Source organism: Oncorhynchus tshawytscha, linkage group LG30, assembly GCF_018296145.1.
Source record: "Oncorhynchus tshawytscha isolate Ot180627B linkage group LG30, Otsh_v2.0, whole genome shotgun sequence".
Lineage (NCBI taxonomy): Eukaryota > Metazoa > Chordata > Actinopteri > Salmoniformes > Salmonidae > Oncorhynchus > Oncorhynchus tshawytscha.
The window spans coordinates 4,892,717-4,920,528 of NC_056458.1; the positions used below are offsets into that span (position 1 = coordinate 4,892,717).

General features: G+C 42.2%; 1 protein-coding gene across 4 annotated transcripts; it reads left to right on the plus strand.

Moving 5' to 3' along the window:
* The first annotated feature begins 2,289 nt into the window (after nt 1-2,289).
* htatsf1 (HIV-1 Tat specific factor 1) lies at nt 2,290-27,192 on the plus strand. 4 transcript variants are annotated; one of them, XM_024394747.2, is made up of 14 exons: nt 2,290-2,538; nt 3,996-4,160; nt 4,840-5,044; nt 5,144-5,191; nt 6,668-6,822; nt 7,024-7,187; nt 7,308-7,404; nt 7,687-7,776; nt 8,833-8,970; nt 9,197-9,448; nt 21,619-21,781; nt 22,603-22,931; nt 25,877-26,110; nt 26,243-27,192. In XM_024394747.2, the coding sequence occupies exons 1-14, from the start codon at nt 2,374-2,376 to the stop codon at nt 26,474-26,476; spliced, it is 2,439 nt and encodes an 812-aa protein (XP_024250515.1). In that variant the 5' UTR covers nt 2,290-2,373; the 3' UTR covers nt 26,477-27,192. The 4 variants fall into 4 exon arrangements, with proteins under 4 accessions (XP_024250515.1, XP_024250516.1, XP_024250517.1 ...); XM_024394748.2 differs by having other exon boundaries at nt 2,293-2,538; nt 26,251-26,487; XM_024394749.2 differs by lacking the exons at nt 25,877-26,110; nt 26,243-27,192 and adding an exon at nt 23,369-23,467 and having other exon boundaries at nt 2,298-2,538.
* The last annotated feature ends 620 nt before the right edge of the window (nt 27,193-27,812 follow it).

Genomic DNA, 27,812 nt, shown 5'->3' on the forward strand with positions numbered 1-27,812 from the left:
ATGCAAAGTAATCTTAATTTTGTGAATGATGACAAAGTTTATCCAGAACTCAGATTGGAAGGCGTGGGCTTACTTGAGAAATCTTGTTGTAAAAAATATATAATACAAATTCTTCATTCACAAAACCAACTTACACCGAGAGGAAAGTTTTTCTGGAACACTTAACACGCATGGTTAAGGCCTTACAAATACTCTATACCAAAGTTAAGGAAGTGCACTTCAACATTTTGCATAAGATATATCCATGTAATTTGTGGCTATTAATGATATCTGCGTTTTCTGTGAAAAAGAAGATGAGAATCTGTCTCACTTGTTCTTTTAATGTAAATTTGTGTCAGAATTTTGGGAAAACCTTGCACAGTACTTATTTACCATTATGAACACTGCCTATAATTTTAACATAAAATATATAATATGTTACTATTGCAATGATAACAAAACCACTGAAATGATTGTTAATTTTTTTAAATTCTTGTTGCCAAATACTTTATACACAAACAAAAATTCCAAAATTCTATACCAAAATGACAAATTTTTCTGATTGAATTTAATTATCTTATTAAAACACTAACCCTAGTGAATAACAAAAAGAATAACATCTTCATGAATCATAATAAGATATTTTCAGAGTGAATATAATTGCACTTAAATTGTCTCTTTTTTGTCATTTATTTTTATTTTTTGTATGTTTGAGCATTGTTTGATTTGCTAGACATGTTTGATGTAGCAATGTAAATTGATTTTTGTATTATGAATAAAATAAATGTATAATAAAAAAAATATATATAATGTGGTTCGCTGATACTTAAAATACCTATCCAGGCGTTGTAAGATCTGGAATGCGTCAGCAACACATGGACAGAGGAATGCTCCCTATGTCTCCATGAGACGCCATTAACCAACTTTATTTGGCTTCAATGCGCTATTGAGTCTTCACAAATGAATGAATGGTGTAAAGTGATCGATGGCTTTGTCCATTCATATATACAGCCCACACGCTAGCCACTTTCCCTCGGGGGAATCTCTGTTGAAACTGGATGGAGTGAGATTGCCATCTTAAATTGCGGTCCAATTTATAAAAGTTGCCCCCTGGTCCTCGATTTAGCTTGAGGGAGCAAGTGAACAACTTTGATCTCCAAGTGTCAAATTAAATCAACATGCAACATTTTTTTGGCATGTGAGACAAAATGATGATGCTAGGTAAAAATATACATATAGATAGCGTTGATTTTTAGCAGAGGCAAATGGGAATATGACACTCACTCATAGGAACCTTTAAAACGTAGCTAGCTTCATATAAATATAAAAATATATTTGGAATAAATAACCAAACTATAAAACTAGATAGCCAGCTTTGGTTAACTGTAGCCAGCATCCTGACATGAGTACTAGCTACCATAGCTTGCTAGGTACATCAATAGCTTCAGGTTGGTTGTTTTTTTTGGGCTCAATTTCAAGATTTCCAACAAGGACTTTGCCTCTCAGATCAAGGCTCATTCGGATGTGACGATGTAAAACGTCATTCAAGGTGCTGTCTTTTTTATTTTATTTAACCTTTATTTAACTAGGCAAGTCAGTTAACCCGCCTAACCAGGACGACGCTGGGCCAATTGTACGCCGCCCGTTGGGACTCCCAATCACAGCCGGTTGTGATACAGCCTGGAATCAAACCAGCTTCTGTAGTGACGACTCTAGCACTGAGATGCAGTGCCTTAGACGTTGTGCCACTCAGAAGCCTGTCTACTTCGCGTTTGGACCATAATCAGTAATTGCTTTGTCCATTGTTTTACAGACTATTGCAATTACACATACCACCATCTTTGCCCATAAAAAGTCATGAAAATCGCCATACTTCCGTGGACTATATTGGGGGATCTTGTTTTCTGCAAACAATGTATCACGGTCGGCCTTGAAATTGCGTGGCTTTTTAATTATCATTTAATTATTTTTATTATTCATAATACAAAAATCAACTTACATAGCTACATCAAACATGTCTAGCAAACCAAACACAGGTATTAACAATGCTCAAATATACAAAAAATATAAATAAAATACAAAAAAGAAACCATTTAAGTGCAATTATATTCACTCTGAAAATATCTTATTATAAATGATTCATGAAGATGTTATTCTTTTTGTTATTCACTAGGGTTAGTGTTTTAATAAGATAATTCAATTCAATCAGAAAAAATTGTAATTTTGGTATAGAATTTTCGAATTTTTGTTTGTTCTGGCTTCATTGAGAGGCAGTTGTTCTCCCTTGGTGACGACACAGGTTTAGGTTATGGCTAGAAAGCCTCGAGCTTTTGTCAGATTTCACTTTTCATAGCAGGTTAGGAGAATTAACGTAGCAGGTTAGGGTTAGCTAAAATGCTTCATTTTTTGTACTTAAAAAAAACATTTGACGTTTTGAGTTTTCCAAAAGCTGGAATCGTTCTAACCTTGACTCCATGGGTTTATTACTACCAGAAGTTCTTCTTTGACACCGGAAGTGTATCTTCAGTCATCGTTGGCGGCGGACCGTCAAAGCCAAAGGTAGCTGAGCTGGCTAATGTTTTAACGTTTAATTAGCGAACTAATCAATAATCCACATACAAATAATTTATCTTCAAAGACAAGCATTGCTTCCCTTTGGCATGTTATGTAACGTTACTTTCTAATCGAATTCCAAGCTAAATACACAAAGCAGAGTTTGCTAACGTTAGCTTGTTAGCTAACTAGGCACACTTGCTTGATTGTCAGCTAACGTTAACTTAGTAGCTACAATTTTTATAAATAAACAAAGCTAACTAGCTAGGTCCAGTCAATTGGCTAGATATTAGTAACGTTAGTAGTTATAAAGATGTGTATAATATACTTTTCATTGTCTGATTTCAGATTGTCACGCAGCACCCATGGGCTACTAGCTAACGTAGCTCACTCGTTAGCTAGCTAACGTTACTGTAACTATACTGAACAAAAATATAAACGCAACATGTAAAGTCTTCATTTCATGAACTGAAATAAAATATCCCAGAAATGTTCCATACGCACAAAAATACGTATTTCTCTCAAATTTTGTGCACAAATTTGTTTATATCCCTTTAGTGAGCATTTCTCCTTTGCAAAGCTAATCCATCCACCTGATATGCGTAGCATATCAAGAAGCCGATTAAGCAGCATGCGCATTACACAGGTGCACCTTGTGCTGGGGGACAATAAAAGGCCACTCTAAAATGTGCAGTTTCGTCACACATCACAATGCCACAGATGTTTTGAGGGATCGTGCAATTGGCATGCTGACTGCAGGGATGTCCACCAGAGTTAATTTCTCTACCATAAGCTGCCTCCAACGCCATTTTAGAGAATTTGGCAGTACATCCAACCGGCCTCACAACCGCAGACCACGTGTAACCACGCCAGCCCTGGTCCTCCACTTCCAGATTCCTCACCTGCGGGATCGTCTAAGACCAGCCACCCGGACAGCTGATGAAACTGAGGAGTATTTCTGTCTGTAAAAAAGCCCTTTTGTGGGGGAAAACTCATTCTGGTTGGGTCGTTCTGGTTCCAAGTGGGTGGGCGAATGTCCTCCCAGGCCCACCCATGGCTGCACCCCTCTGGTCAGGTGAAATCGATAGATTAGGGACTTATTTATTTAAATTGACTGATTTCCTTGTATGAAGTGTAACTCAGTAAAATTGTTGCATGTTGCGTTTATATTTTTGTTCAGTATAGATTTAAAGCTAGTTCACTAACGTTAGCTAACCAGCTAGCTGTCCACATAGCTATCGACAGGTTGCTAGCTGCAACTCTTGACTTGACAGTTCACAAGTCTTACGTTTGTTTTAAATTGTTAGCTGGCCAGTTGGCTGGCACACTATTCTAGCTGGCTGGCTGCCTGGCCCACTATTCTAGCTAGTAGTGGCCCATTCAACAACAACACATGTCCTCTAAACAAGCAAGATCTTCAATGTATGTTCTTGTATCCACCTGTGTTTTCCTGTGTTGTTTAGATGAGTGGTGATACTGATGGAAATAAGGAGTTCCATGAGCAGCTCCGGTTGCAGCAGCTGTATGGCCAGAGACCGGGGGACGGAGCTGACCCTAACACCTTCGTGGACCCAGAGGATGGGACAGTGTATGACTGGGACCATGACAAGAAAGCATGGTTTCCTAAAGTGTGTTACCTTCACGTCTTTTGCTTAGATAAAACCTTTAATTTCTGTCTGCAACAACTTGATGTTGTAATACAAGGATGGGCAACTGGCGGACGGATGCGGCCCGCCTTTTTGTAGGCTTGCGGACCAATTTCCCCCCTTGTGCTTGTGCATCAGCAGTCATTCAATTAGCCCATGTCAGCAAACATTTTTAGATTGGTTAATTAGTCTAGCGGCCAGCTATCATAACGTGTTGTAAGCATGGTCGAAAAACCGACCTTGGTCATCAGTTATCATATTAAAAAAACTGCAAACATTTTTCTCCATTCTATGACAAAATGTGTATAATTGCAGGAAATTAGCTGAATAACAGCACATTTGTCTCTCCTCCCCATAGCAAAATGTTTAGGATTGCAGCAAACTTGCTTTAAAACGGCAACATTTTCTCTACGCCCCATGGCAAAATGTGCAGAATTGCGAGAAATGGTGGGAGATGACCCACGTGCCACTGCGGCCCCTCATGACGAGTTCTGATTTTTTTGATGGCCCCACCCCCAGCAAAGTTGCCCATCCCTGTTTTAATGTTATGTTTCTAGATTCTTTTAGAATTGCCATGACCCTCTGTCAGTTTCCATTGATCACCTTTTGGTTGTGAGAATATGTTGTGTGAAATGGTTGGGCTAATTCTGGTCTTGTCCAGATAACAGAGGACTTCCTTGCTGCGTATCAAGCTAACTACGGCTTCACAAAGGATGGGCAGCATGATCCAAATGCTGCGTGTGCACCTGACACGGACACAACAGCCAAGCCAGAGGAGGGGAAGAAAGCAGAGAAGCGCACTGACACGGAACAGCTGAAAGATGGCAAAAAGGAGAAAGGAGAGAAAAGGAAGGCTGATACTGCAGGTACAGGATGTTTTACAGACATGTGTTTAGCGTGAAATCGACATGTGACTTTGTGCGCCCTCAAAGGGAATACTCAAACAAATGTCATTGTCTTTGCAGCCTGGTTTGATGTGGAAACCGACAAGAATACCAATGTGTACGTGTCAGGTAAGTCTCCCTTCTCTGAATATGGCTACCAGACCTAAGTTCAAATACTATTTACTGTATTTTGAATACAGTACTTTCAAATACATTTCAAAACAATTATTTAGACTAAGTTTCTTTGAAAATACAAGTAGTTGAATATTGGAATGTATTTGCAGGGCTCCAGACGAACATTTTCTCCTGGTACCACTAAGTTCTTGGTGGCACCATGCTCCAATGTTTTTTGCAGCGTCGCGCATTAGAAAACGTATAATCTTCATATAAAGTTATTCACAGTGCTTTAATAAAAAGTGTAATAGACTAATGAGATGGTATTCAATAAATAAGTTGTTTTATTTAACATGTTGTGATTCTGAATATTTAGATGTGCAACCTAATCCATTTAATGTCATGAATTGTGGGTTGACAGTATGCTTTTGTTGTTATATTTTACAGTTAAAATAGGCCTTTAGAAAGTTGTTTTACATGGGTTTTTTTAATCTATTTGCCTGCATCTACACCTACTCGTTCAAGGGTTTTTCTTTATTTTTAATATTTTCTACATTGTAGAATAATAGTGAAGACATCAAAACTATGAAATAACACATATGGAATCATGTAGTAACCAAAAATGTGTTAAACAAAAAAAAAGTAAAAATAAACACCCTTGAATGAGTAGTTCTAAAACTTTTGACCGGTAGTGTATGTGCACTAATATCAAAGGCCAAATCACGACCTGAGTAAATGGAAACGCAAAACCCGTTAGCTAAATCGCTAGCTCTAAATTTAATGCCCACTGCTAGTAGCCATGCGTTAATCTAACAATTAATTGAGGCCTATGCAATCGTAATGGCTGTTACCCATTTAGCACTCTGTATCTCAAAGCCATATCAAATATGTTGGCTGTAAAATAGTTGCTATTGAGCTCAACATTGAGAGTTGAAAAAAGCAAACATTTTATACCTATAGAAATCTGAGAACCTCTCTTCAACCGTGACAACAGGATAGCTGTGTTTTATACGCAGTTGGATTTTAAAATGTTTTTTACAAAATTACCTCTGAGCATTTTTTAGAGAGAGAGAGACTCGCGACTCGCTCAACACAGTATCAGGGCCCAGTGGAACAGGGGCAGGAAGACACTTTCATTACAAATCATGGTTTGAGCCTCCCCCCAAAAATAGGATGTATTTAGTGAGGTGGTGCGATTTAAATGGTCGCAGTCTGGATCCCTGATTTGGAAATATGTTTTGAAAGTATTGGCATGTATTTACAACTACTTCAAATATAAGTAGTTGTTTTTGGCTATGCTTTGGCCAGTATATTTGAAAATACTCAAATACACAGAAAAATAAGCAATACAAATATTTAAATACACGTGTCTTTTGAACCCAGATCTGATGGCTACCAACACAATTGAGTTTCACTGTTTCGGCAGAAATGAATTGTTCAGGCAAGTTCCTACTGTCCTTTCAGTCAGGGAAGTTATTTTCTATTCCTCAGGTCTTCCACCGGACATCACCACGGAGGAGTTTGTTGAGGTCATGTCTAAGTGTGGCATTGTTATGAGGGACCCCATCTCCGAGGAGTACAAAGTCAAACTCTACAGGGACGGCCAGGGGAACCAGAAAGGCGACGGACTCTGCTGTTACTTAAAGGTGAGTGCTCTGGGCTTAGTGTTGTCATGGTTCGTTGTGGTCTTACGAGGAGTGTAATCGAGACGATTAGTGTTCTCCCAGCGTTAGTGTGAAATGTCTCGCTGGATCTCTTTGTTGCTATGCGTCTATTTCCATGAGAGGATGTGTGTGTGTGTGTGGCGTTTCCATTCAGCATGCTTCTCCGTTCCCCCTCCCTTGCAGAAGGAGTCTGTGGCCCTGGCTGAGCGACTGATTGACGAGTCAGAGATCAGGGGGTATCAGCTCCACGTGGAGGCTGCCAGGTTCGAGCTCAAGGGCCAGTACGACGCCAGTAAGAAGAAGAAGAAGAGCAAGGATTACCGCAAGAGGATGAAGGCACAGCAGAAGTATGTCCCGTCCTGACAAATTCTGCAACCGGAATTGGAATAGCTCAATGCTTCTGGGCATTAGGTGTCCCTTAACTCGCTTTTGTGTGGCTCATCTCTCACCATTGATCTGACTGATAGGCAGCTGGACTGGAGGCCAGAGAAGAAAGGGGAGGCGCGCAAGAGGCATGAACGTGTGCTCATCATCCAGAACATGTTCCACCCCAGTGACTTTGAGGTGAGCAAATACCTCTCTCACTCACTCACGACCACGAAGAGCTGGTGTGAATAGATATAGATGACTGGTGTGAGGACAGCATATACCCCCAGTGCAATGAGTTGTTTAAACTGATTTAGACTCCTTACCATCTACAGCACTGTGGTATTTTAGGGAGTCAAGCTTGAGTCTTTCTCCGTAAGAGTTCAGGAATCATTGTGTTCTAGTTTCACATCCCAACACTTCACCTCCAGTCCTTTTCTGCACTGTAGTAAACCTGTGTACTGTATCTCTGTCCTACAGGAAGACCCCCTGGTGTTAAATGAGTACCGAGACGACCTCCGGACTGAATGTGAGAAATTTGGTCAGGTGAAGAAGGTCATCATTTTTGATGTAAGTGCCTACTGATGGGAATCAGCTCACTTCATTTCTGTCACTCTGGTATAATTAAGCAAGAAGGCCCGAAGGGGTGTGGTATATGGCCAATATACCACGGCTAAGGGCTGTTCTTAGGCACAGCCCTTAGCCGTGGTGTATTGGCCATATATCACAAACCCCGAGGTGCCTTATTGCTATCATAAACTGGTACCAACGTAATTAGAGCAGTTTAAAAAAAAAAAAGTTTTGTTGTACCCGTGGTGTACGGACTGATATACCACGGCTGTAAGCCAATCAGCATTCAGGGCTCAAACCATCCAGTTTATAAAGCAAAATAACACACTCCAAAATCCAAAACATGTCCTCCGTAAGGTGTCAATTGGGAACCATATCTTTATGGTGTTCTGACAGTAGCCATGTTTCTATCCAACCATTTTTATGCAGTGAATGCCCTGTTGCATAAAACAAACTCACAGCAGGCCTGGTGGAAACAGTAAATTGTCGGGAACTTTCCAGAATGTTGACAACATAAAATATATTCTATATGGGGGTGGGTAGTTTTTTGTCATTGAGATAATGCAACAAATGGTAGTGGAAATTATTTTTTTTGCCTAAATCGAGATATTTTGTCGAAGGAAACTTAAGAGTCAAGCTAGCTCTGTTGTGTTCTCCTCCCACTACTACGACGTGGATAACCATGGAGGTTATTAGGCTATGCAGTTGAACGGACTGAAGTAAGTTATGGTGACAGGGTGGTGAAGGGACTGCATTTTCACGTCACCTGGGTATTTGTTTGCTGGTAGTAACGTGATGATCGGTGCCTCGCTGTCATGTAGGCTACCATGTCAGAAAAAATCAAATTGAAACCCTTCAAACTTTTTAAATGGATCAATCAAAGATTCTGCAATGAGTGTTTTGTCACGTGTGACGTCACTGGGTTGCAGCTCTTGATTCGCAAACCAGCAAGTTAGAAGGAAACACCTCCGGTGGGGGGGAATTTCGCATTCAAATCTTTCGGCCAATTTTGGAGGGGAAACCTAGCTAGTGACATGGTTCCTATGTCCTCCATAGAGACATCCTGATGGAGTGGCCTCGGTGGCCTTCAAAGAGCCAGAGGATGCAGACGTGTGTCAGATGGCGCTGGACGGCCGCTGGTTTGGTGGCAAGAAGTTATCAGCACAGCTGTGGGATGGATCCACTGACTACCAGGTAAGAACCGTGTGCTGTTGCAACATTAGAAGCTGCTATGGCCCACATGTCAGCACAGATGGGGCTCATGAAGAGGCAGCGACTGGTAGTACAGTTGCTAGGTCACTCTCACGTTAGAGTTGAGAGAGGCTTAGCACCTCGTCAATTGTTTCCGGGGAACATATCAACCAACTCGGTTAATGTACCCTAGCGAAAATAACTGTGTTTGCCGTGTGTCTGTCTACAGGTGGAGGAAACCACGAGGGAGCGAGAGGAGAGACTGAAAGGCTGGGCAGCCTACCTAGAGGGTGGGAGCAAGGGGCCTGCACCGCCGGGGGCACCGCCAGGGAGTACAGAGGGACCAACCACAACCACAGAGGAGTCATCCAGCAAGGCAGAGGGGCCTGTGACAGAGCCCTCCAACTCTCAGAGCCAGGAAGCAGGAGCAAAGGCAGCAGTAGACCCTGGGGTGGAACCAAAGACCTCTGAGGACGCAGAAGTAAGTTCCACTGACAGCAGCCTGGCAGGAAGTGATGAAGAAGACACGTAGACAGACACACAGACATCACTGTACACCTTGTGTTCAGCATATAAAAGGACAGTCTTGCCTGACATCTGCTAAACTGCCCCCACACCTTGTTTGATTGGTGGAAAGTGACACACTGAGGAATAAGGCTATTGGGATGGAAATACTCTGTTGCATACTTAGTGATGAATAATTTAAAAAAGTTATTTGTATATTTTCAATTCTTTCCCTCCACAATGACCTGTTTTATTGATTGACCTCAATAATTTGCAACATCACTTTTATGTCTTTTATACTAGGAATTTGTGTATGAACTAAATGATCTTGGTCTTGATTTGAATACGCTGGGAATGGATACGCAGTTAGGGACCAAGCTTCGGAGAGGTCTGAAACTGAAAAGATTTACATTAGTTTCTCAGCAGCGAACTCGATTTCAACCGTAAAAGCTAAAACTCCATCCTGTCCTGTCATGATTTGTTTTGAGATGGAAAATAAACGCAACGTTACCAGTGGCAACCGTGCATGGTATGGTGTGTAATCTTTCACCCATGTTATTGATTTCTGTGTAGCTATTGCCGTGAGGCAGTAGACTTGTTTTGTGTGTGTGTGAATGTCTCATGAACAAAGTAACAAAATACAATAAGAGTTGTGGAATGATAGAAAGGGCAGCAGACACTGGGGAAGTAGTGGGAAGTGTTGAGGTTTCAGCCTGTGTGGGAGAAAGAGATAGATATCAGTATACTCTCCCGGTAGCAGGCTGGCTGTACTGAAGGCAGGTTCACTTGGGTCAAGGCCTCCCAACACCTCCAGCTTCTTGACGAGCTCACGTGCAGCCTCTTAATAATGTGCCCTAATGCGCTGTCACGCCAATAGCCATTGTCTTTCACACACAAAATGCTGCTGCCCCCATCCTCTAACTGTAACAGATTGTCCATCTCCCAAGTAATGTTTTAAAAAATCTTAAATAGCCTGGCAAGCCGGACGTCCGCGTCACAATGCCCCTAAATTGTGTGTAGATGGGAAGCGTGTTGGGTGAGACTGCACGTGAGATTTGTGGTTGTATCCCCGCCCTCAAGATGTGGTGTGCCCACAAGGTTAGTAAAGAAACGAGAGGGGAACGAAGTGTAAAGCGGGATTTCCTTTTCTTCCCGCACACAGCCCTCAGACCCAGTCGAGAGGGTGACAATTCTGACGCCTGCAGGTGCCTAATTGTCAGTTAATTCGTTGTGCTCTGTCCACGTAAAATGGAAGTGGAGAATTCATGACTGTTCTAACTCAGACGGGAACTACAGTGCATTTGGAAAGTATTCAGACTAGAGGTCGACTGATTATGATTTTTCAACGTCGATACCGATACCTATTATTGGAGGACCAAAAAAGCAGATACCGATTAATCGGCCGATTAAAACAAAACAAATATATATATAAAATGTATTTGGAATAATGACAATTACAACAATACTGAATTAACACTTATTTTAACTTAATATAATACATAAATAAAATCAATTTAGCCTCAAGTAGATAATGAAACATGTTTAAATAATGCAAAAACAAAGTGTTGGAGAAGAACGTAAAAGTGCAATATGTGCCATGTAAGAAAGCTAATGTTTAAGTTCCTTGCTCAGAACATGAGAACATATGAAAGCTGGTGGTTCCTTTTAACACGAGTCTTCAATATTCCCAGGTAAGAAGTTTTAGGTTGTAGTTATTATAGGACTATTTCCCTCTATACCATTTGTATTTCATTAACCTTTGACTATTGGATGTTCTTATAGGCACTTTAGTATTGCCAGTGTAACAGTATAGCCTCCGTCCCTCTCCTCGCTCCTCCCTGGGCTCGAACCAGCAACACAACGACAACAGCCACCACATCGAAGCACCGTTAGCCATGCAGAGCAAGGGAAACAACCACCCCAAGGCTCAGAGCGAGTGAAGTTGGAAACGCTATTAACGCACGCTAACTAGCCAGCCATTTCACTTCGGTCACACCAGCCTCATCTCGGGAGTTGATAGGTTTGAAGTCATAAACAGCGCAATGCTTGACGCACAACCAAGAGCTGCTGGCAAAACGCACGAAAGTGCTGTTTGAATGAATGTTTACGCGCCTGCTTCTGCCTACCACCGCTCAGTCAGATACTTAGATACTTGTATGCTTGAATGCTCAGTCAGATTATATGCAACACAGGACACGCTAGATAATATCTAGTAATATCATCAACCATGTGTAGTTAACTAGTGATTATGATTGATTGTTTTTTATAAGATAAGTTTAATGCTAGCTAGCAACTTACCTTGGCTTACTGCATTTGCGTAACAGGCAGTCTCCTTGTGGAGTGCAACGAGAGAGAGGCAGGTCATTATTGCGTTCGACTAGTTAACTGTAAGGTTGCAAGTTTGAATCCCCCGAGCTGACAAGGTGAAAATCTGTCTTTCTGCCCCTGAACAAGGCAGTTAACCCACTGTTCCTAGGCCGTCATTGAAATAAGAATGTGTTCTTAACTGACTTGCCTAGTTAAATAAAGATTAAATAACGGTGTAAACAGTTTTTTTTTAAATCCGCAAATCGGCGCCCAAAAATACTTGAAATCGGCCCTAATTAATCGGCCATTCCGATTAATCGGTCGACCTCTAATTCAGACCGATTTACTTTTTCCACATTTCGTTAAGTTACAGCTTTATTCGAAAATATATATATTTTTTAACATTCTCATCAATCTACACACAATACCCCATAATGCTAAAGCAAAAGCAGGTTTTTAGATTATTTTGCAAATGTATAAAATTTAAAAAATCTCCTAGAAGGCCAGCATTCTGGAGTCGCCTCTTCACTGTTGAAGTTGAGACTTAGCGGGTACTACTTAATGAAGCTGCAAGTTGAGGACTTGTGAGGCGTCTGTTTCTCAAACTAGACACTAATGTACTTGTCCTCTCCTCAGTTGTGCACAGAGGCCTCCCACTCCACTTTCTATTCCGGTTAGAGTCAGTTTGCACTGTTCTGTGAAGGGAGTAATACAGAGCGTTGTATGAGATCTTCAGTTTCTTGGCAATTTCTCACATGGAATAGCCTTTATTTCTCAGATCAAGAATAGACTGATGAGTTTCAGAAGAAAGTTATTTGTGTCTGGCCATTTTGAGCCTGTAAACGAACCCAGAAATGCTGATGCTCCAGATACTCAACTAGTCTAAAGAATGCTAGTTTTATTGCTTTTTCAATCAGCATAACAGTTTTCGGCTGTGCTAACAAAATTACAAAAGGCTTTTATAATGATCAATTAGCCTTTTAAAATTATAAACTTGGATTTGCTGACACAACGTGCCATTGGAACACAGGAGTGATGGTTGCTGATAATGGGCCTCTGTACTCCTATGTAGACATTCAATAAAAAATATGTCGTTTCGAGCTAAAATAGTAATTTACAACATTAACAATGTCTATTTCTGATCAATTTGATATTTTAATGGACTAAAAATGAGCTTCTTTTTCAAAAACAAGATTTCTAAGTGACCCCAGACTTTTGAATGGTAGTGTATATCCAATGCCAAAAACATCTACGTTTAAATGGTATTAATATTAATTTCCATTATTTCCCATATTTTCCCGTTAATTCCCACGGAAGTTTCCAACCCTGAATATTCCCCAAAATGTGCACACCTTGTCGAGGCACGGATCTAGGGAAGGGAATTTAATCCATTTTAGAATGAGGCTGTAAAGGAACAAAATGTGGAAAAAGTGCACTGTATTTCAGGAGGTATAGCAGCGTTTTTTAAGCTTAGTAGACGTCACTGTTACATTTGCATTAAAGATAATCTTACATGAACACTGTACAGTGGGGCAAAAAAGTATTTAGTCAGCCACCCATTGTGCAAGTTCTCCCACTTAAAAAGATGAGAGAGGTCTGTAATTTTCATCATAGGTACACTTCAACTATGACAGACAAAATGAGGGAAAAAAATCCAGAAAATCACATTGTAGGATTTTTTATGAATTTATTTGCAAATTATGGTGGAAAATAAGTATTTGGTCAATAACAAAAGTTTATCTCAATACTTTGTTATATACCCTTTGTTGGCAATGACAGAGGTCAAACGTTTTCTGTAAGTCTTCACAAGGTTTTCACACACTGTTGCTGGTATTTTGGCCCATTCCTCCATGCAGATCTCCTCTAGAGCAGTGGTGTTTTGGGGCTGTTGCTGGGCAACACGGACTTTCAACTCCCTCCAAAGATTTTCTATGGGGTTGAGATCTGGAGACTGGCTAGGCCACTCCAGGACCTTGAAATGCTTCTTACGAAGCCACTCCTTCGTTGCCCGGGCGATGTTGTTTGGGATCATTGTCATGCTGAAAGACCCAGCCACGTTTCATCTTCAATGCCCTTGCTGATGGAAGGAGGTTTTCACTCAAAATCTCACGATACATGGCCCCATTCATTCTTTCCTTTACACGGATCAGTCGTCCTGGTCCCTTTGCAGAAAAACAGCCCCAAAGCATGATGTTTCCACCCCCATGCTTCACAGTATGTATGGTGTTCTTTGGATACAACTCAGCATTCTTTGTGCTCCAAACACGACGAGTTGAGTTTTTACCAAAATGTTATATTTTGGTTTCATCTGACATATGACATTCTCCCAATTTTCTTCTGGATCATCCAAATGCTCTCTAGCAAACTTCAGACGGGCCTGGACATGTACTGGCTTAAGCAGGGGGACACATCTGGCACTGCAGGATTTGAGTCCCTGGCGGTGTAGTGTGGTAGGCTTTGTTACTTTGGTCCCAGTTCTCTGCAGGTCATTCACTAGGCCCCCCCGTGTGGTTCTGGGATTTTTGCTCACCGTTGTTGTGATCATTTTGACCCCACGGGGTGAGATCTTGCGTGGAGCCCCAGATTGAGGGAGATTATCAGTGGTCTTGTATGTCTTCCATTTCCTAATAATTGCTCCCACAGTTGATTTCTTCAAACCAAGCTGCTTACTTATTGCAGATTCAGTCTTCCCAGCCTGGTGCAGGTCTACAATTTTGTTTCTGGTGTCCTTTGACAGCTCTTTGGTCTTGCCATAGTGTAGTTTGGAGTGTGACTGTTTGAGGTTGTGGACAGGTGTCTTTTATACTGATAACAAGTTCAAACAGATGCCATTAATACAGGTAATGAGTGGAGGACAGATGAGCCTCTTAAAGAAGAAGTTACAGGTCTGTGAGAGCCAGAAGTCTTGCTTGCTTGTAGGTGACCAAATACTTATTTTCCACCATAAATTGCAAATAAATTCATTAAAAATCCTACAATGTGATTTTCTGGATTTTTTTTCTCTCATTTTGTCTGTCATAGTTGAAGTGTACCTATGATGAAAATTACAGGCCTCATCTTTTAAGTGGGAGAACTTGCACAATGGGTGGCTGACTAAATACTTTTTTGCTCCACTGTATATATACGGAGGTAAATAATGATTCTGGATTTGCAATGGTTACTTGAAGGGACTGCATCCCATAATAATAGGCCACACCAACGACCAACCACTAAAATTACCAAAGGGGTAGAATAGAAGAACTTGAAGCCCCAGCCATTGTCCTCTCCATGACCCTGTGACCAGTCTGGATACTGCGGTGATGAGGACCTTGTATCAACAGATGACCCTGCACCCCGAAGCTCCAAGACTGGGCTTGGATGGACCCCCCGTCCCCATCACACTGTATAGGCTTGGCCAGCATGGCTGCCAGTAATGGAGCCACAGATGGAAGGACAGACATCTCAACATGCCTTCTTGTAGATTATTGATGCCCTGGCACTAATATTAGTTTCCTCCATCTGTTTCATCTAGATGGAGTTTTTAGATGGACAATGACAAGAATTCTTCCGATTTCTCCTGTCCAATTTTAACCTATACCGGTCTTGTGTTCTAGAACATCAGAGACAGTCGCTAGCCTGGCATGTATTGTTTTATCCAATGCATCCTGTTACTTTCCTGCTCGCAGGCCAGCCTCATCTGAAATGTCAATGTGGGGTTGACAGTACATGTACAATATGGCTATGTTTGTTATAGAGCACAGTGCTGCCAGCCCTACATGAAGAAATACTATAGTTTACTGTAGTATAAATACTGTAGTATTAGTGTTTATGCGGACATTACTGTAGTATTTCTTTCTAGTTTTTTTGTTGCGGATATGACTAGTATACTGTAGTATTCACTATACACTGAGTGGACAAAATATTATGAACGCCTGCTCTTTCCATGACATAAACTGACCAGGTGAAAGCTATGATCTCTTATTGATGTCACTTGTTAAATCCACTTCAATCAGTGTAGATGAAGGGGAGGAGACAGGTTAAAGAAGGATTTTTAAGCCTTGAGACAATTGAGACATGGATTGTGTATTTGTGCTATTCAGAGGGTGAATGGGCAAGACAAAAGATTTAAGTGCCTTTGAATGGGGTATGGCAGTAGATGCCAGGTGCACTGGTTTGAGTGTGTCAAGAACTGCAACGCTGCTTGCTGGGTTTTTCACACTCAACAGTTTCCCGTGTGTATCAAGAATGGTCCACCAACCAAAGGACATCCAGTCAACTTGACACAACTGTGGGAAGCATTGGAGTCAACATGGGCCAGCATCCCTGTGGAATGCTTTCGACTCCTTGTGGAGTCCATGCCCCGACAAATTGAAGCTGCCCTGAGGGCAAAAGTGGGTACAACTCAATATTAGGAAGGTGTTCCTAATGTTTTGTACACTCAGTACATCATTTTTGTTTTTTTTGCATATATTACTGTAGTATAATATAGTATTTACTATAGTATAAATACTGTAGTTAAAAAAACAAATATAGTATTTACTCTTGTTTTATTATCTTAGTCATCGTAGTGGGGTCTTTATGTTTTTTCCTAAATTCATTACGTTTTTTTCTCTGTTCAATCAAAAGCAATAGTCAAATTCAAACATCAAACAGTCAAAACTAAACATCAAATAAATTCTAACACATTAAACCGCCTAACAAACATTCTAACACATTAAACCGTCCACATCACCAACAAACTAACATGAACCAAGCACACCAAGACAGCCGTGAAGAAGGCATGAGACTGAAAAGAGGAGACTGAAAAAGATTTGACATGGGTCCTCAGATCCTCAAAAGGTTCTACAGCTGCACCATAGAGATCATGCAACCTGACTGGTTGCATCACTGCCTGGTATGGCAACTGCTCGGCCTCCAACGTCAAGGCACAGAGGGTAGTGCGAACGGCCCAGTACATCACTGGGGCGAAGCTTGCTGCCATCCAGGACCTCAATACCAGGCGGTGTCAGAGGAAGGCCATAAAAATTGTCGAAGACTCCAGCCACCCTACTTTCTGTTGTTATCATCTATGCATTGTCACTTTAATAACTCTACCTACATGTACATATTACCTCAACTAACCGGTGCCCCCGCACATTGACTCTGTACCGGTACCCACCTGTATATAGTCTCGCTATTGTTATTTTACTGCTGCTCTTTAATTACTTGCAACTTTTCTTATCTGTATTTTTTTAAAACTGCATTGTTGGTTAGGGGCTCGTAATTCGGCTCGTGACTAACACAATTTGATTTGATTTGAAATCATCAACACAACAAAGGTTACTGTCATCCCAGAAGGAAAAAGCAACGAATCACCATCAAAGCAACAAAAAAAACTTCAAAGCAAAATAAGGAAATCAGTAAGATAAGTATTCACACTGTTTGTATTTCTGTGTTTCTCTTCAAAAGTCTGTTGCGGAATTAATCTTGTATGAGTTTGGTCTGGTGGAGTGGTTGACGGTGTGTCTGTGTCCTTGTGTAGGGGATGGGTTCTGGGCTGGCAGTGGTTGGATGGAGGTGGCAGTTGTGGTGTCTGCTCCTGTGTCCAGGGTTGTTGCTGGGACTGGAACTAGGGATTGGGGCAGGGAACTTGGAAACAGGAACCCGGATTGATGCTGGGTCGGGATCTGGGTCTGTAGAGGGGAGGAAGGACATCCTGAGAAGCAAGCAGGCACACAAGGGCACAAGACCATAAGGTCTGGGCTGGCACTTCCCTTAGGCCCTCTCTCTTTAAGGAAAACCACTGGACATATACTAAAAGAGCACATTTCCCATAAGCTGTAGTAAGTAAGTAAAGAGAATTGGGGCTTGTAGGACTCAGGGCTTCCACCACTCTTCTCAGTGTGTCCGTCCAGTCAAGGGTGAGGTTTGGCAAGGGACACGGGGGCTTGATTTGAATTAAGACAAACTTCATTGTATAATTAAACGTAAAGAAGAAAAATATACAGTGGGGCAAAAAAGTATTTAGTCAGCCACCAATTGTGCAAGTTCTCTCACTTAAAAAGATTAGAGAGGCCTGTAATTTTCATCATAGATACACTTCAACTATGACAGACAAAATGAGAAAAAAAATCCAGAAACTCACATTGTAGGATTTTTAATGAATTTATTTGCAAATTATGGTGGAAAATAAGTATTTGGTCAGCTACAAACAAGCAAGATTTCTGTCTCTCACAGACCTGTAACTTCTTCTTTAAGAGGCTCCTCTGTCCTCCACTCGTTACCTGTATTAATGGCACCTGTTTGAACTTGTTATCAGTATAAAAGAAACCTGTCCACAACCTCAAACAGTCACACTCCAAACTCCACTATGGCCAAGACCAAAGAGCTGTCAAAGGACACCAGAAACAAAATTGTAAAAATCTTTTTAAGTGGGAGAACTTGCACAATTGGTGGCTGACTAAATACTTTTTGCCCCATTAGATTAAATATATATATATATATATTAAAGAGAGAGGGGTTGGGTAGGGGATACAGACCCGATTTCGGGTAAGGGTTTAGTTTTAGGGTGTTGGGAATAGGAAGTGGTTTGGGATTTAATGTCTTTATCAGAAGAAGAAGAAAAAACATTGGGGAGGGGAACTTGCTCTTCAGGTTCCTGGGAGGACCTGGTGCTTTGATTGTGAGGAGTTGGTTGAGGGGATTATACACAGGTCTTCCCCAGAGCAGCAACATACTGGGCACATGGCGGTTTGGAATGTATCGGTATTCCTGTTTAAGACTTTTCTGCATGTTTTGGGGTGTTGTTTTTATAATAGGTCACTGCAAGTAAGTATACATGTTTTAAATGGCTGGGAACACAATATATGGTCTATACTTGGGATATAGGTTTCTCACTCATGGATGGAACATATTGGGATATGGGGGATGGGTATATGCAAATTAAAACTCTGGCATAATACAGTGTTTAGTGTAGCCTTCTACAGTTTATCCACAGAATTCTACAGTAAGTACTACTTTCTTTTTTTTAACCTTTATTTAACTAGGCAAGTCAGTTAACCCACAAAATAAGAATTTGTTCTTAACTGCCTGTTCAGGGGCAGAACGACAGATTTGTACCTTGTCAGTTCGGGGATTTGAACTTGCAACCTTTCGGTTACTAGTCCAATGTACTCAAAGCTAGAGGTACAATAGTATTGTTTACACTGAAATGCAGTTCTACTTGACAGCCAGAAGAGATAGTCAGACTATTTCAAGTGTATTGTCTTGCTTTCTGTTTTGATGGAGGAAGCGCTGGCATCAGGTTCCACATGGTCAATAGATAAGAAGTGTGTCTCTGTATGGGGAAAGTCAGATGCCCCATGAGATGGGATAGTATCACGGCACTTCAGACAGAAGATGCCTCTTTCTTCAACCACAGGAAGAAGAGCTCCATTCAAATAAAAGCCTTGGGCCACAGATCTTCTTGCATGCAGCTATTTTTATATTTACAGGAACATAGGTGTAACATTATCTGACTGTGAAAAGTATGATATATCCAAGTGTGCAGGTTGTGACTAATTAACAGAAAACCTTGTATTCCGTCATGACTCACGGCTCGTGGTAAAAATACACTCTGTGCATTAGTGCAATAGCATGCTTTCTTCATGGAATAGAAACGATTTTAGGTGTTCGTCTAATCACATTAGTCTATTAACCATAGCCTACCCTTGTTGGTTAATACAACTACACTGAACAAAAATATAAACGCAACATGTAAAGTGCTTGTCCCATGTTTCATGAGCTGAAATAAAATTGCTTTACATCCCTGTTAGTGAGCATTTCTCCTTCGCAAAGATTATCCATCCACCTGACAGGGGTAGCATATCAGGAAGCGAATTAAACAGCATGATCATTACACAGGTGCACCTTGTGCTGGAGACAATACATGTGCACACAACACAATGCCACAGATGTCTCAAGTTTTTCGAGGGAGCGTGCAATTAGCATGTTGACTGCAGGAATGTCCACCAGAGCTGTTGTCAGAGAATTGAATGTTAATGTCTCTACCATAAGCTGCCTCCAATGTTGTTTTAGAGAATTTGGCAGCACGTTCAACCGGTCTCACAACCGCAGACCACCTGTAACCACGCCAGCCCAGGACCTCCACATCTGGCTTCTTCACCTGCAGGATCGTCTGAGACCAGCCACCCGGACAGCTTATGAAACTGTGGGTTCGCACAACCGAAGAATTTCTACACAAACTGTAAGAAACCATCTCAGGGAAGCACATCTGCATGCTCGTCATCCTCACCAGGTTCTTGACCTGACTTCAGTTCGGCGTTGCAAATGCTCACCTTTCGATGGCCACTGGGACCCTGGTGAAGTGTGCTCTTCACGGATGAATCCTGGTTTCAACTGTACCGGGCAGACGGCATACAGAATGAGGGGTTTGCTGATGTCAACGTTGTGAACAGCGTGCCCCATCGTGGTGGTGGGGTTCTGGTATGGGAATGCATAAGCTACGGACACAATTGCATTTTATGGAAGGCAATTTGAATGCACAAAGAGACCATGACGAGATCCTGAGGTCCATTGTCATGCCATTCATCCACATCAGTCACCTCAGCATGATCATGCACGGCCCCATGTCTCAAGGATCTGTACACAATTCCTGGAAGCTGAAAATGTCTCAGTTCTTCCAAGGTCTTCATACTCACCAGACATGTCACCCATTGAGCATGTTTGATCTGGATCGTCATGTACAACAGCGTGTTCCAGTTCCAAACAATATCCAGCAACTTCGCACTGCTATTGAAGAGGAGTGGGACAACATTCCACAGGCCACAATCTATGCGAAGGAGATGTGTCGCCCTGCATGAGGCAAATGGTGGTCACACCAGATACTGACTGGTTTTCTGATCCACACCCCTACCTTTATTTGAAGGTATCTATGACCAACAGATGCACATATGTATTCCCAGTCATGTGAAATCCATAGATTAGGGCCTAATGCATTTATTTAAATTGACTGATTTCCTTAGATGAACTGTAACTCAATAACATCTTTGAAAGTGTTGCATGTTGTGTTTATGTTGTGGTTCAGTGTATTTTAGAGTAATGCCCTGTTCTTTGCGTAGCATGGTATTCAAAAACGAAGACAGCTGCCAATGGGACAGTGAGATAAATAAAGAGTTGGCTTGAGCTTTTGTCGATAGATAGCCTCGTACTCTTTTGAAGTGTATAGCTACAGATGTATGATTTTAATTTGAGCCAGTTTTCTACAACAGTAAAATAACCCTAAAGCAACAGGAAATGTGAATTATGAGTATTATAATCAGGCCGAATGGATATTTGTTGTACTGGTTACATTTTTTGTTCGGCAAAACAAGTCTGACATTTTAAATGGAAGATTACAATATTTCGAAGGCTTTTTAAACCTCGAATACACTATCAATTTGCATTTCCTTCTGTGCAGGAACATTCTCAGCAACAAAAGAGTGATCAAATTAAGAGCCTACATCTGTAGAGCTGCAAGCGAGAGCAGGAGAAACTGAAATCTGCAGACGACTGATATTTATTGCCCATGTTTGCACTGACAAGGTGTGAGTGGGAGATCCAGAACAACTCTCCCCCGGCACCTTGAAATTACTCGTCCAGCGCCACCAACTCCGCAAGTGCTACACCATGGTAGTTGAGAGCGGCAACTTAAATTTTAGCACCGATGACAGCTCCGGGACGAACCTCAGCCCGAAAGACAGTGTCCGCGACACTCTCACGTCCAGGGACCAGTCCGACCTCGGCAGGACAGGGCACACAGTGGTAGCCGTGTTTCTCGGTGTCATTTTCCTGTTAGGATTCCTCAGCAATTTATTCGTCCTTCTCGTCTTTGCACGGTTTCAGGTGCTGAGGACGCCCATCAATCTCATCCTGCTCAACATCAGTGTGAGCGACATGCTGGTGTGTATCTTCGGAACTCCCTTTAGTTTTGCCGCGAGCCTCTATGGCAGATGGCTCATTGGAGCCCACGGGTGCAAATGGTACGGTTTCGCCAACTCGCTTTTCGGTGAGTTGACTTGATGATCTATAAGCTTCCTATCCTATTCATACTGGTAACGTTTCAGAGAGAATGGAATCGGATGGAGAAAAGTACGTAATCCCATGTTTCAACAGGTCCCCCACGCCATGCTCTCTGCCCTGTGTGAGAGGTGCTACATGTAGTCTTGAATGTGATGGATGATGAATTAACATAACAGTAAATAAGCAACGAACAGTTTTGATCTTCGAGACAGGCTACAGTCAGTTTGACTGGTAAAGAGATACTGTATTTTGAGCCAAATGTTCCCGAGTCAAACCAGTCTTTCTTGATACATGTTTGTATTATTTTGTTATGCAGGCCTAAGTTTACTCTGTATTTTGTCCATAGCTCAACAATATACAAACTGTCACCTTGGTTAAGGCGTCTGCTAACCATTAGAATCATACCTACATCATATTTAGCTGACTGGATTTTTTGCCACAGCGGGAATGATCAACATTGTGCTCTTGTGCATGCTCTGCATGCCTTTCATACACCAAGTGGAGTAACCTGGGCTTGGTTAGGACTTAAAATGCTGACATCTGGAGACATAGTGTAATTTATATTACAGGTTTTAGAGTGCAAGGGTATGAGTTAAGGATTGCAATGTGAAAACATTTACTTCCTCTATGCTCAAGCATGTGAATGTGTGTGCCACATGCATTGCAATGGCCAATTGGTAATGTACTCCATGTAGACATTCTGGACAGTGTATTGCATAACCTTGGCGTTTGACGAAGTCCACAGCAAGAATGTATCATTATGCTCACCACAGCTACAACTCTACCTCCATCCATTTCTCTGTGCAGGCATCGTTTCTCTAGTATCCCTGGCAATCCTCTCCTACGAGCGCTACTCCACGATATTGTGTTACACAAAGGCTGACCCGTCTGACTACAAGAAGGCCTGGCTGGCTATCGCGGGCGCCTGGCTCTACTCCTTGGTGTGGACGGTTCCACCTTTCTTTGGCTGGAGCAGCTACGGTCCAGAGGGGCCAGGCACCACGTGCTCAGTGCAGTGGCACCAGCGCTCTTCTGGGAACATCTCCTATGTCACCTGCCTCTTCATCTTCTGCCTCCTGCTTCCCCTGCTGCTCATGATGTTCTGCTATGGGAAGATCCTCTTTGCCATCCGTGGGGTGAGTCAGTGTCGTTGGTTCACGCTGTACGGATTATATTGATCACGGTGAGAATTTTGATGATGGTGGTGGGCATGCTTGCGAAGATTTATTTGACCTTTATTTAACTAAGTCAGTTAAGAAGAAAATCTTATTTTCAATGACGGCCTAGGAACAGTGGGTTAACTGCCTGTTCAGGGGCAGAATGACATATGTACCTTGTCAGCTCCGGGATTTGAACTTGCAACCTTTCGGTTACTAGTCCAACGCTACCCTAGGCTAGGCTAGGCTACCCTGCCGCCACAAAACAATGGACACAATGATAATCATGTCAAGGTTGATTATGTCGTTGATGTGCTGAAGGAGTCTTCAAATGGCTTTGCCCTGAGTAAACATCTTCACCTCTCTCTGATGGCAGCATCTATCTTTCAAAAAGCATATTTCATCTCCCTCTCCAGAGAGCCATCAATCTGCCACGGCCCTGTCCCAGACCGCTCCCAAAAGACTCCTCAGAGTGCTTCAGCTTGCTGCCTGACGTGTAAAAAACTGATTAAGATCAAGGCAGCACAAATACATTTTTAAAAACGGTCCTTGAATTGCAGCACTTACACTCTCTTTCCTATCATGTCTCTGACGTGTTACTGAAGGGAATTTTTGCATACCTCCTAATGTGTTTTGTTAATAAATAAAAAATATATATAAACTAGACTATGTAGCCTTTATGGCTGTGTGATCTTTATGGCTGTGTGATCTTTATGGCTGTGTGATCTTTATGGCTGTGTGATCTTTATGGCTGTGTGGTCTTTAGGGCTGTGTGATCTTTAGGGCTGTGTGATCTTTAGGACTGTGTGATCTTTAGGGCTGTGTGATCTTTAGGGATGTGTGATCTATAGGACGGCGTGATCTTTCAGACTGTGTGATCTTCAGGACTGTGTGATCACAGCAGAATGAATAGATTCCACATGTTATGGTGAAATGTTAAAGACAGAGAAAATAATTTAAAAAGCAGGAAGTGGAAATGTCTCAATGTTTGTATAGCAGACCTTAGTTAAATATATTAGCAAGAAATCCTTGAACCACAGGTTCAGTCCACTGAAACCATTTATCATGTTGGGACAGCTGTGAAATTCTAGTGGCCAACATCATTAAGGCTCAGTTCTGCCAGCTTGCAGTCCTCACTCTGAAAGCGAGGCAGGCTTACTAGTCCACCTTTCCACTAGTGCAATAGTGAGACATTTGGGACATAAACAAATGAAAACATAAAGATTCCTTTCTCTCACACATTTTTTGTGAAAAATATATAGAAGATGAGTAACAGCAGTTGTGGCAATGGCACCGTCTGTCTTTCCTCCAGGGGGAAAAATATGCTTAGAGAGGGCAGGTTTACAACAGGCTGTCAGCCTTAACTCAAATGTGGCTCATCCACAACACGGTGCCCTTTGAGGTGGTGTCCTTCGCCTTGTGGCGGAAGGTTGGGCGGGAGACGGGGAGACCTGAGGTTGATTGAGAGAGGTTGCATCAGCAGCTGTCTGAAAGTCGTCCGTCTTGGTGGCCAGAGCTCGTATAGGTCTCATGAATGAATCATCCCGGGGATTATTTTTAATCCAGATTGAATGTGTCTATCATTGGTCACTAATGACGACAACCTGTGGTACCGCTGACTTCCTTGTTTTATACCCATGTCACACAGAGGGACCAAGGACAAGACAACATCAGAAGTGTTTTGTAGAAGACTGACTGCCGTTGAGGAAATTCTCATGGTAACCAGAATTTCTCAAGACCCTTCTGAAACCAAACGCTCGGAGGAGTACCCACATTGCGTGTCCTTTATCCTAACATAAACGTATAAGTCTTTGTTCACTCTCCTTTCATTCAGATCAATACTCCCTGTGGCCATTTAGGAACACGTTTTCTTGGCGTTGGGCCACAAATGCATGCCGCTTGGGTATGATTTTGAGCACCAGTTTTGCTACGCTTATACAATGTAGACCTACTGTGGTTTTATGCATTAGGCAGTCTTCAGTACAGCTTGACTTTCTCAGCAATTCCGTAGGACTCAATAATGACTGCGCTGTAGGTGGCTGACAAGTTGGAATGACAGCAGAAATTGACACGAGGTTGTTGATTTACCCCCCCATTGTGTTTGAGTTCCTTTGTCAGGTGTCAAGGCTTGTTCCACTCCAGTGTGCCGTATATTTGTTGTGGTTCGATTATTAAGATGAGAGATTACTTTTCATTCATGTAAACAAGTTGAGATTTCTTTTAGCCAGATTTCTCTGTTTCAGACATGTTTTCTTATTTGATGAAAAATGCGACAATTTGGTTACTAGGTAGTCTACATCTGCGTTGCTAAATTGGAATTGATGGGGGGGTGTAATATTGTTCCACATCCATCAACAAGAAGTTATCTCCACCCCACTATTCTCATTACCTATCAGTCAAATGCAGCATATGAAATTATTTATAGATTTCATGGGAATACTTGTGCAGAAAAACATTGGAGGTCATGACATCATCGTTTCTTAAGTGGGCAAACAGAATATGTATAGACTTCAAGGAGTAAATCAATGATCGTATAGTTTTACTGCACAACGGGGACTGATGCGCATCTCAGAATCTGTGTTGTTTTCTATAATTTAACCATTCGATTTTCAGGACTCGAGCCTATTACATGGAGATTTGGCCACCACCCTTTAGCCATTATTAACCATGACCTCTAGCTTCTATGCCTGTTTTTTTTAGGTTAGAGCTCACACCCTATGACTGTCTGTGTAATGGTTATATGATCTCCCTGCGTAAACATGAAATAAGCGTGGTTTATGTGTTCATTCCCTGACATACTGAAATCACGAGGTAGCCTTCACACTGCTGTCACTGTGACCTAAACCTGACCACTGAGAATGTTAATGACCCGATGGTAGTGAGGCTTTGGTAAGTAACTTGAAAAAAATGTGTTCTCTCCTCAGGTAGCCAAAATCAACCAGTCGTCTGCACAGCGGCGGGAGACCCATGTGTTGGTGATGGTTGTCTCCATGGTGTCCTGCTACCTGCTGTGCTGGATGCCCTACGGGGTGGTGGCTCTGCTGGCCACCTTCGGCCAGGTTGGCCTGGTCAGCCCCACCACAAGCATTGTCCCCTCCATCCTTGCCAAAAGTAGCACCTTTCTCAACCCTGTCATATATGGGCTTTTAAATAACCAGGTAACGGCTTATCAATGGGACTCTGGCCATTTTTCTACTTCTTAGCGATCTGATATGGAAATGGAGAAAAACCTTTAACGTCAGTACTCCGTTATTACACAGTGGACGCATTGATGATGTCATGTGTGCCAGTTCTACAGGTGCTTCCTGGCCTTCATGAGCTGTGGGTCAGAGGCAGCAGGCAGCCACACCCTCCACACCGTGCCCAGCAGCCGAGTGGTTGGCCCTAATGGCAACTCTCCAGCCCCAGAGGAGCCTGGTACACGCGAGCCTCTGGACGGCAGTGGGACCTCCTCGAAGACTCAGACACGTGGCCAGCAGAGAGACAAACGTGACCTGGTCCTGGTTGTGCACTACACCCCTTGAGGAACAGAGGTATTTTGGGCCGTGGAGAAAAAGCCCACTCCCCTGCTCATAAGAGCCTAAACACATGGTGCCCCACACTGCAACATATGATATGATAGAGGAAGTTATCTATTCGGCTGCAAACTGGAGATACATTAAGTATCTCTTTTCATTAGATGGTGTAATTTGTCACCTGGATGTGTAAATGCTCTGTCATTTATATCGCAGCAACCTTTTCCTTCACCCTGCGGTTGAGTGTGTGCTGTTCGGCCACAAGGTGGCAGCCTGCTGTAACATTGACCTATGCTGGAGTCTGTAGAGATAAACATTCATCCGTCTTAGTAAACCCAGCCCTTACATACCACCAGATGTAAGATCTCCTGTATATAATCTTTGTACCAAGTGGTCGGTGAGTTGATGTGGCTGCAGAACTTGATGGCAGTGTTTCCGATGTAGATTATGAGATGGCAACCCATTGTTCATCACGGGTTCTCTCTCTCACATGTAACTAGAACCCGGATGCCTTGTTGTGTACGCATGTTCAAACACAGTAACATTCACAACGCTCCCGCTACTCATGTTGAGAATCACCATTCTTTTACAAGATGGTTGTCACATTATTAAGAGGCTCTGATAAGGGGCTCCTAACCTTTTCTTCATCTATGAACATTGTTACACTTTGAAATCGAGTTATCATTGATGTAGTGACCTGTTTAATAAAGATGTTTTACAAAGATCATGTGTAAAGTAAGATTCAGTGTTATTTGGACCGTCACACTGCTGAAAGGCTGCCCGCTGCATCTCCTTTTCACCACTAGATGGCACTGAGTCCCAATGGGCTTTTATCACTTCAATGAACCACACCTCAAAATGGAATGCCACGAGCAGAGGTAAACCACTTCTAAGGTCATGGCTGGAAGAGTTTCCGTTTTTGTCAAAATTGACTTCTCGTAGCATGTTTAGGAGAACTTACGCAGCAGGTTAGGACAATAAACGTGGCAGGTTAGGAAAGGGTTAGCTAAAATGCCAAAAAGAAAAGATGCATCTAAAGATCAATTTGACAAAAGCTGGAATCCCATCTAGACATGACCCACTTCAAACCCATGTGATTCATGATGTATCCGCCCTATTTTTATGTGACAGTCCTGTGAAGTTGACTCTTCCTCTTCTTTCTGCATACAGCTACTACTGTACGAGGGGGCTTATAATATAGCGATAGCTCATCTATCTGTCCAAAATGACCCAAATGTGAAGATAGGGAAGTGGACAAAAATAGGGACCAGAGCAAATGTCTGTAGAGGGAGGGGGGGGGGGGCAGTGGGCCAGTGCTCTGAGCCCAGCAGGTGGTCAGGGGTAG

Bases quoted from the DNA above. Each gene is read 5' to 3' on its own strand.
- htatsf1 (XM_024394747.2), top strand. From the start codon at position 2,374: ATGCTTCATTTTTTGTACTTAAAAAAAACATTTGACGTTTTGAGTTTT. The intron at 7,405-7,686 runs GTGAGCAAATAC...TCTGTCCTACAG, and splicing joins TCCACCCCAGTGACTTTGAG to GAAGACCCCCTGGTGTTAAA. The intron at 8,971-9,196 runs GTAAGAACCGTG...GTCTGTCTACAG, and splicing joins ATGGATCCACTGACTACCAG to GTGGAGGAAACCACGAGGGA.